At 36.8% G+C, this 10306-nt stretch overlaps 1 protein-coding gene across 1 annotated transcript in view; it reads right to left on the reverse strand.

Annotated features, from left to right (window-relative positions):
- LOC112050193 (unconventional myosin-IXa) overlaps positions 1–9889 on the reverse strand; it is a 61804-nt gene extending 51915 nt beyond the window's left edge. The window contains exons 1-3 of the mRNA XM_052886470.1: positions 9037–9889; positions 6841–6984; positions 4367–4479 (exon numbers count right to left, since the gene is read on the reverse strand). Coding sequence (XP_052742430.1) covers positions 4367–4479; positions 6841–6984; positions 9037–9072 — 293 coding nt within the window. The 5' untranslated portion in view covers positions 9073–9889. The remainder of the gene's footprint in view (positions 1–4366; positions 4480–6840; positions 6985–9036) is intronic.
- Between the last annotated feature and the right edge of the window lie 417 nt (positions 9890–10306).

Raw genomic sequence — 10306 nt, forward strand, 5'->3', positions numbered from 1 at the left:
AGGATACAAAGGAAGCCTTATCGCTACGTAGTACACGTAACATGTTTCAACCTTACATTGCAGAATCATAGGCAATACCTTTCTCTCTATCTATACTGAGGGCGATTTATGAGTATAAAAAGAAAAAATCTAAAAAGTAATAAATAAGATAATTTTATAATATTATATACTATAGATTTATAGATAAATCAATTTTATAATACTAAATAAAGATTTAGCTTTTTCTAAATTTCGTTTTTCTGTTTGTTTTTCAAACATTCAACTTCTTTTATTCAATAATAAGCAAGGGAACCATCATAATAAAAACTCGGGGTGAGTAAGTAGGTATAGTGACAATTTTCGAATTAATCACGGCCACCATGGTAATGGGCGTGAGAGTCTTCGCCATATGGTATTCTTAAAATAGCTTTTTAAAGAATATATCACACAGCTTTCAGACGATTGAAATATTCTAAGTTTATTCTTAAAGTAGCCAGCTGAATAACTTCAATTAAAATAAAGTCTTTAAGTGCGGAAATTCTCATCTTGTATGACAAGATCAATTCCAGGATTAGGTCAATTTGGTATTTCTAAATTGGCTTATTCTGGATTTCTATTATACTAATGGGAATGAGCCGCGTTGATGTGATTTGCGGAAGGCGCGGGCGTATAGAAACTATTTCATTACCTAGCGCTATTCTGTAATGATGTTTTATAACTCGGTATTGTGAGTTTAATATAGTGTTAGAGAGAGACGATTTCGTCGAGCTATATATCTAATTTATTATCAACCCATATTCGGCTCACTGCTGAGCTCGAGTCTCCTCTTAGAATGAGAGGGGTTAGGTCTACCAACATTGGCATTGGCATTGGCAGACTACACACACGCAGATAATTAAAAAAAATTCTGGTATGCAGATTTCCTCACGATGTTTTTCCTTCAACGTTTGAGACACGTGATATTTAATTTCTTAAAATGCACACAACTGAAAAGTTAGAGGTGCATGCCCCGGACCGGTTTCGAACTCACACCCTCCGGAATAGGAGGTAGAGGGATATACATTGGGCTATCACGGCTTTTTGCTTAGATTAAGATATATAAAGCTAGAAGCTAGAAGTGGGTAAGGACATAATGCAAATGGGAATCAAGCCCTCAAATTCAAAAAGTAATCTGTTTAGGATTTTCTGTCAGTCTGTCTCGGATTGAATTCAGACCTTGAAACTATTGAAAAATGACAAATCATTTTCGATGACATATAAAACTACCCGGATGATTCATATAGCTCAAATTTTTCAATCAGGAAGGAAGTAAAGCCTATGATAAGGTACCGACTGACTGTCTACAGACTGATAGACACGTCATACAAATTCCAAATACACTGCTAATAGAGAACGTGAATAAAAAGGCAAGTAATGACATATTTGCGATAAAAAGAAATATTAGTCAGTAGACAAAGAAATAAATAGACGAATAGATAGCAACCATCGTATTCCAATAAACTCTGTAAAGAAATTAGATAAGGTGATTCGATATTCGGTAACAGACTCATCGGCAGGTCAAACGAATTTGACAATAATAATATTTGTTAATTAGCAATCGATAAAGTTTCTGTTTTTAATTTAAAATCAAATATTAATATAATATAGAAAAGTATATTACAAAAAATATTTTCTAAATTTTCGTCTGTGTCGGTTTGTCCGGTTAAACTCTGAAATGGCTGGACTGATGTTGACGGGGCTTTCACTGGCTGAGTAAGTTACGCTACTTATCGGTCTAAGCGGGTGATACGGCACCTACATATATAACACCCCCCTTTTTGCGTCGGGGGTTAAAAAATGGTTTTATATAATGTGTTGGGAAGACACAAACACGTCAAAATCCAAATCACGTTAAATCTTTTGACTGACAACGGCACGCAGTTGTCTATTTCTTTATTTGTCTACGGTCGGATCTTTGTGCGGGGACGTCAGTCATCGGCGAGGCTCGGTGTTTATTATCAAAGTATGACTGAAAATAAATGCCAACGTGAGCGCAGATGCTCCCAATAAACGTGGAATATTTTCACGGGCATTAGGAATTCAATATAAACAATTACAATGAGAGACCGTTAAATAGTTATTTCCAGCTTTCCTAAAACCTACACATCATATTCAATATAAATATTTAATGGAAATCTCTCTCTTTGCTCCCGAAGGTCGATTGTGAAGGCAAACATCTAATCCGGGTCATGAATAGATGTGATAGTGTATGGAAATTAAAGGAATATTCTTCGGGTTATTGATGTTTTTAGTGCCTGAAATGTTCTACTTTCTGGCACCAAAATTCCTACCCTACCCTACCCTACCTATTTTTACCCGACTGCAAGAAAGGTTATGTATTATATCTGTATGGTCTGGAAACAGTTTTCATAACTTGGTGCCCAGATACCCTTTGAATTGAATTTTTTGACAGCCTCCGTGGCGCAGTGGTAAGTGCGATGGATTTACAAAACGGAGGTCCAGGGTTTGATCCCCGGCTGGGCCGATTGAGGTTTTCTTAATTGATCTAGGTCCGGCTGGTGGGAGGCTTCAGCCGTGGCTAGTTACCACCCTACCGGCAAAGACGTACCACCAAGCGATTTAGCGTTCTAGGACGATGTCGCGTAGAAACTGAAAGGGGTGTAGATTTTCAACCTCCTCCTAACAAGTTCCCACTTCCATTTTAGATTGCATCATCACTTACCATCAGGCAGTGGCCTAGCGTGCCTTGGGGTGGCCCTGCATCAAAATTAATTGGGGGTCCTAAATGAAAGGTAAAGATTACTGACAAAATAAACAAAAATGCTCACTTAAAATAAATATGACGGTGACTTATGTAGGATATTTTCAACTTTTACGCTTAACCAGGGAAAAAGGCTACATTTTACTAAAGTTCACACGCAAGGGGTCCCTGTAGTCCGGTGCCCCAAATAATTGATACGGCTGATACGGCGGTAGCTACGCCCCTGCCATCAGGTGAGATTGTAGTCAAAAGCTAACTTGTAAAGAATCTATACTAATATTATAAAGAGGTAAAGTTTGTAAGTTTGTAAGTTTGTCACATTTTTTAAATGGGGTAATCTTCGGAACTACTGGGCCGATTTTAAAAATTCTTTCACCAGTAGAATGCTACATTATCGGGGAGTGCTATAGGCTATATTTTATATTGGTATCATGTATATTAGCCGAGTTATCACAGTTTTTGTCATACAGGTCGGACTAAAAACCTTTTAAACAGACTTATTCGCATGCGCTGCCTTAACCATTGTGTAAAATTGAAATTAATGTATGGAGACTTTATGTATCTTTAAAAGTTCTACAAAAAAGTCCGCGACGCCATATATCTATCTTCTATATATTAACAGATATAGTACCTTTTGTGTTTTAAAAATTATTAATTTTATATACTTAGGTTTACGTCATTATTTATACAACTAAACTTTAATCCTTATTAAAATAAATTATTTAATAATCACAAGGATATTATGGAGATAAGATTTGCCCTTTACAGTATGTTAATTACTTAAATAGTTTCGGAGATAATACAAAATTTCTAAAAGACGCAGTAATTCCGCTATATGACGCCCGGCGCTTTCATTTACGTAGTTCCCGTTCCCGTGTGAATATGGGGATCAAACATAGCCTATGACACTCGCAAATAACGTAGCTTTCTATTGGTAAAACAATTTTCCAAATCGGTCCAGTAGATCCAGAGATTACCTCCTACAACCACACGAACTTTACCTCTTTATATTATTAGCATAGAAGTCTCTATTTCTCTTGGTCATACCACCACTCTCGAAAGACTGGACCGATTTTGCTAAGGGTAGGAGTAAGATAGAGAAGTTACAGGGTAAGGTAGGCTACGGGTAGGGACGCGTAGGGGTAGTGTAGGGGTAGGGTAGGTTTAGGGCCGGGTTTAGGGTATTGGTAGGGTAGGGGTATAGGTAGGGTAGCGGTAGGGTAGAGGTACGGGTAGGATATGGAAGTGGTAGGGTAGGGGTAGGATAGGCGTGAGATAGGGGTACGGGTGGGATAGGGGTAGGAAAGGGATAGGGTACGGGGAGGGTAGGGGTAGGATGGGGGTAGGGGTTGGATGGGGGTAGGGGTAAGATGGGGGTAGGGTGTAGGTAAGGTAGGGGTAGGGTAGGGGTAGGTTTGGGGTAGGGTAGGGGTAGGGTTGGGGTAGGGGTAGGGTAGGGTAGGGGTATGGTAGATGTAGGGGTTGGGTAGGGTAGGGTTGGGGTAGTGGTAGGGTAGGGGTAGGGTAGGGTAGGAGTAGTAGTAAAGTTGACATCGAAATTTACGCAGACGAAGTCGCGGGCGTCCGCTAGTAAAAAATAAAGTAATGAATAAAAGAACAGGTTACCTATAATACTGTCCGGAGTTGTTGTTGGGCCACAGCATCATAACGGCGACGGGGGACTCGCTGGGCCCCAGCCGTCTCTCCTTGCACTCCCCGCTGACCATGTCTCCGACCACCTGAGTAACAACATTCTCCATTAAAACAAACATGAAGTATGCACAGACGTTTCGGATCAGTGACCTCGGACTATAAGGGGCCCCTTACATGTGAAAGCAACATTGGTCCTTGATATTGTTTTGATTAAAATACGAAATTCAAAAATTAATAACACAAAGTTAGAGGTAAACAAAACTAAAGAGATTTTTCGGGATTTGCCGTTTGTCTATTGAGTCCCCTAACTAATTATGATTCATGGCCTCTTAAAGGCACGCTACGCCACTGGTAAGGCTACTTCGAGTGGGATGTGTTCCAATCATACCTAAATACTAATTTTGTATTGCGCATCTTAACGCACGAGGTTCCTGTTCCGAAGCGTCATCAAGTTTGCGTCCAGTGATTGTTTTTTATAAAAAAAAAAACAGAATAATTGCAATGTCAACATGGCTATTTTACAATTAAAAATTAAAAAAAAAAAAAGTTTTTTTTTTTAAACAATATTAGCCATCTTTTTTGTAATATGACCAATATTCCCAACTACGTTATATAGGCTACCAGATTTGAATTGAGATGAATTATCAAAAATTAACACTCAATAATTCGCGACTCTAACAGTTGTCTGTCAAAAGTACTGTTCTGTTTTAAATAAATTAGGATTTATATAAAATATATTGCTTAATTGAATTACACTCTGATATCCAAAGCATTTCAAAGATCTTACCAACAAATAATAAGTATCTACTATTTGGCGCAAGTTAAAACCGTGGGCCGGTAAAATAATCAAATACCGGAATATACATATTGTTAGAAATAGTATTCCTAACATTGATTGAATATCCGCGGCAAAATATTTACATTACAGTCTATTTGAAAAAGAAACATCTGTTAGGAAGTTGCAATTGTGTGGAATTCACAGGCGCGCGTAGTTAATGCCGCAAAAAATTAATTGACGATATTTATCATCAGTGACTAATCCCGTCTTACGCTAAAGTTGGTAGTAAAACACGTTTTTCATATCCTACTCTTGTTGTTGTTTTTTTTAATCCGCTACTGGCAAGTTCGTTGATGACACTCCCATGATATGCGGGCGACGGGGGGAAAGACTGCGCGGGTGTGAAAGTGCGTTCGGGGAAGTGAGGCGCATCAGTCGTGGGTTTTTCATTCATCGCTACACGCCCCTCGGCCCGCGCGGACCCATCGGGAGTGTTACGAACGAAGTTGCCATGCTAATTTTGACATAATCAATACTGTCACTGAAATAATATTCTACTCTATGTATGAGATATATGCGAGGAATATTTTATGGTCTAAGAACCGGAATTAGAAATATATACCTTCATCTGTTATTTATTTATTTATTTAAACAGGACACCAACAGGTTACAATAAAATCTTATAATAAAATATAAAGAAATATATAAGTTACGACAATTATTGCAGACCCACTTATTGGTTGTCACAGCATGCAATAAGGATAAGGATAAGGCCTAGTTCGCACTAGTTATTTATTAGTAATAAAAAATAAATGATATATTCACAGTGACACATTGCAAATAGGTTGCCTAGTTAAATTGCGGCCAGACACATTTTTCATATAAAATCTAGGAAACCATGAACTAGATCAACGGCAACCTAATGAAGTTAAATTAAGCATAAAATAAGCTTTCATTTGACATATTAGATGATTAAATGAAGGTATTTATATAACGTTTATACTGTTGTGTATATTCTTTTAAATAGTGTACAATTTTTATTAATTAAGCAAAGAAGGAAGTAGATTAAATAAATTTAATAAAATAATTTAATAAAAGTTGAATCACTTAATACTCATTGGGCTTAATTTTACTAGACAAACTATTTGCAATATGTCAATGTGAGTATTATCTATCATTTATTTCTTATCCCAAATAAATAACAGATGAGGATATACATTCCATATGCGAGATCTCATACTATTAGCATTCAAAGGTTCACAGTGCAGGTGCTGGATACATTGTGTGGCAGAGAGAACAGAACAGAGCCCGGAACTTGAGACCAGCATAGGGTTAAATGTTACTCTCTCTGCCTTGCCCAATTTTGCATGTTCCTACAAGAGCAGGTTCAGTAGGGCTATTCTGTAATGGTGTCTTGTACAACTCGCAAGTGCTTGTTCCGAATTCAATCAACTCTTTCTCTCACTAACACAATACTATAGAAAAAGAGGTGAATTCGAAAATCGCGCTTACGATTTATACAAAACATTGTTATAGAATAGTCTTCCAGATACCCATTCTAAAATAGAATTTACTGTAGTTCTAGCAATGTCAAGGTCTTCAAACAGGTTATGGAGAGACTCTGCTATTGTTGGCATTCCTCTCACATAAAAATAACAAATCTACATACCTCTGCAAGCTCATAAGGTCCTCCGGATCCATCGTTCAGGTTGAGTTTATCGGCGATGCAACAAACTATCTCTTCTGAGCTAGTCTGCTTGGAGGCTTCCACTGACAGAGCCTCATACTGTGCAGAGAGTGCCCCCACAAAGACCTATGTGAAACAAGAATAATAATAACTATTTAATGCAAGTACAATGAATGGGATTGCCAGAAAGCAAATAATGAACCGTGATAAAGTAGAAGTAATGCACCTATAGTGTGGTACTGGGACGGATGAGGACATGAAATTAAAAAAAAAAAAATGCAAGTACAACAACAAGCTGCCTCAAGGGTCCAGTGGTTAGTTTGTGCTATAAATTGAGAGGTCCTCGCCTAGACTCAGGCAATATTGTATGTTTTCCTTTCCAAAAATTCACAGTATTAGTGGAGTGGTGAATTGGTGTTGTCACTCTTTCCAGGCCTCGTAAAGCATGTTAAGCTTGCAACAGCGTAACAGAGCAAGAAGCAACCTACATTTGTTTCTCAGGGACACTCAATGACGCTATCAGTGGCCTGGGACTAAGCTTTTCGAGCAAGCTCAGCTGGATGGAGTAAACCCAGCAAGGACCTACCACAATGGCCAATCAACCAAGTACGGAAACAGCCCAGAAGGAAGAAGAAACATGTTAAGCCAAGTCCCAGTCATTTTCATTAGCATATCTGATTATTAGACGAGACATGATAGTCCAGTGGATATGACCTGTGCCTTTGATTAGGAGGGCTTTGGTTTGAATCCGGTCCAGGGTATGCACTTCTAACTGTTCAGTTATGTGCATTCAGAGAAATTAAATATCACTTGTCTCGAACGATGAAGGAAAAACATTGTGAACAACAAGTGCACACCAGTGGGCTAATGAGGCAGTTGCATATCCAGCAGAATTATCTATTAATTGAGATTAATTTGAAAAACACAAACACATAATATGTACATATAGATTTCATTTGCCTATGCAGCTTTGTATAGTGCAATACTCACTACAAGCACTGATAAAAGATGAACAAAGGTCAGTAAAAGTATTGCTATCAGTAAAAGTTCATTCAAATAAAGTCTTATTACATTCAAATGTTGCTCAAAATACGTACAAATTAAACTTATCAGTTAAACATGTTAGATACCTTTAGATCAGAGGTTCCCAAACTTTTTTTCATAAGTTTCAATAGTTCAGCTTTTTTTTATTCTGTAAGTGCCTTAGGCTCGTTAGTTGAACCTCAGCAACATCACCGGGGTAATCGTTTAGTACTCTATTGCATATAAACTTAATCTATACTAATATTATAATGAGGAAAGATTTAATTGTTTGTTTGTGTTAAATAGGCTGATAACTAGGCCAATTAAAAAAATTCTGTCACCAGCACATACCTACCTAAGCCCTGATGAACATACAATATTCTTTTACAACCCATATTCAGCTCACTGTTGAGCACTAGTTTCCTCCCAGAATGAGAGGTTAGGCCGTAGTCCACTATGCTGGCCTAATGAGGATAGGAAGACTTTATGCCCTCTGAATCGAAAGCAGAGGTCATATCCACTGGGCTATACGTCAAACACTATACTTATCCACATACCCACACACACACAGACTACTTGGATAAAACTGTGTTTATTTTTCTTGTTAAGAATACAAGGCTATCCTCAAATTTTAAGTTCATTATGTTAGTATGATTGAAACAAGGAAAGCAGGTGTCTATTAGTTTGTGGAGTATTCTATAGACTAAAGTATTTTTCAGATAGCATGGTGACAGTTGCCTTATGTCATAATACATACTATTATTGTAAATCGCAGCAAACTTACAAGGGTGAAACGAACTGTCACCATACCCAAGCTATCTGTAAATCACTATAAAGAGTTCATGTAGAAATAACAACTCCAATCTAGAAGTTAATACTGTACTGTGTATGTAAATATCACACAATCAAAGAGTGTGTTAGTTTTGACTTTCCCAGCTAATATTAAAAATGCAGAAGTGGATGTGTGTGTATGCCTGTGTGTGGGAACCTATAAAAGTGTGCAAATACTGGATTTTCACATAAAAGGCACATGAGTCTAGCATAGACTGCTATATATTAGAACAACTAAGGATGCCATTGAGTAAATAAGGAGGTGATTGCTGCTCATTTTATTATTATTGAAAGCAAAGTTCAAATTTGTGAAGCATAACTGACCTGCACAATATATCTGTGATTTTCTGCATGAGCCATTCCTACTTCATTGTTTGACACTTCTGTGACTTTATTTAATGTAAAAATGCCTTAATCTCATTTTGGTACACCACAAAAACTTCACTTCAGAATTATTCATAAAACTTCACATTAACTATTTTATTCACAATCACCACTTGTTGGGTCTACAATGTTGAACCTTTGTGGAGAGTACTGCAGACGGTATTATTGAAGTACGAAGAATTATTGTTGTATTTTCGACCCCACACGGGTTGTATCCAACCGTGACAAGATCATAAAATGTCATATCTATCCATAGCGATGTTGCTCGTCGATCGTCGTCGTATATTGAGCTCAACACCAGCGGCGTCAGGTTTTCAAGCAATAATATTAGTAAAACAACAATATACAAGGAAGAGAAATCTCAGATGTGGGTCACATGCTGATTGAAACTGAGTCGCCTAGCTTGTCTTGCCTCTCTAGGATATTGATATTTCATTAACAACGTCAGTTTGCACTGTACACTCTGTTTTCTCAAGTATTTAACGATCCTTTTCCTTTATATTTGGAAAGTACACTGTATGTATAAAAAAATCGCAGCGAATTCGGTGTCTTGAGTCTTCAACAACCTGTTATTTGTCATACACAACTCTCGCGAACATGCACCACGTACTCGCACCAGATGCACAATTACAATGGGATTACATACAATAAAAATAACTATGCTTGGAATTTACTATAGGTAGTATTAATAATTAAAATTCAATAGGCAAAATATTTTAGGAATTGAACCACCATTTTTATTTGTATCTCGAGTTGAATTGAATCGTGTATCTATTAATTATACTGCTAAGTTATATATTTCGGAAGCTCACCTATAAATATAACAAAACTGTGGACATCATTATTTGGTCGTATAATACAGAGCCATAGACTCTTTTACTATTTTTCATAGATAATATTATTATTTTTTTTTATTATGCCATGAAGAGTCTATAGATTATATCTATAAACTTGGAAATCAAATAATTTATTTAGTCACATCAATTTTATATCACCTTTATCACTTTTATCATCATCGTATTTTATTTATTAGATTTAAGATATTTCATAAATTTTAGGTGATTTCGTTCCTGTAAGTAATTCCATTCTGCGTCTGTAGTGACGTAATGTATATTTTGCACAGATAACAATTGTTTGATTAAATGCGGGAATTTTAAATTTGGAATTATAGAGGAAATCACAATAAATATAAATTCTAAGTAAAAAACTT

Source organism: Bicyclus anynana, chromosome 17, assembly GCF_947172395.1.
Source record: "Bicyclus anynana chromosome 17, ilBicAnyn1.1, whole genome shotgun sequence".
Lineage (NCBI taxonomy): Eukaryota > Metazoa > Arthropoda > Insecta > Lepidoptera > Nymphalidae > Bicyclus > Bicyclus anynana.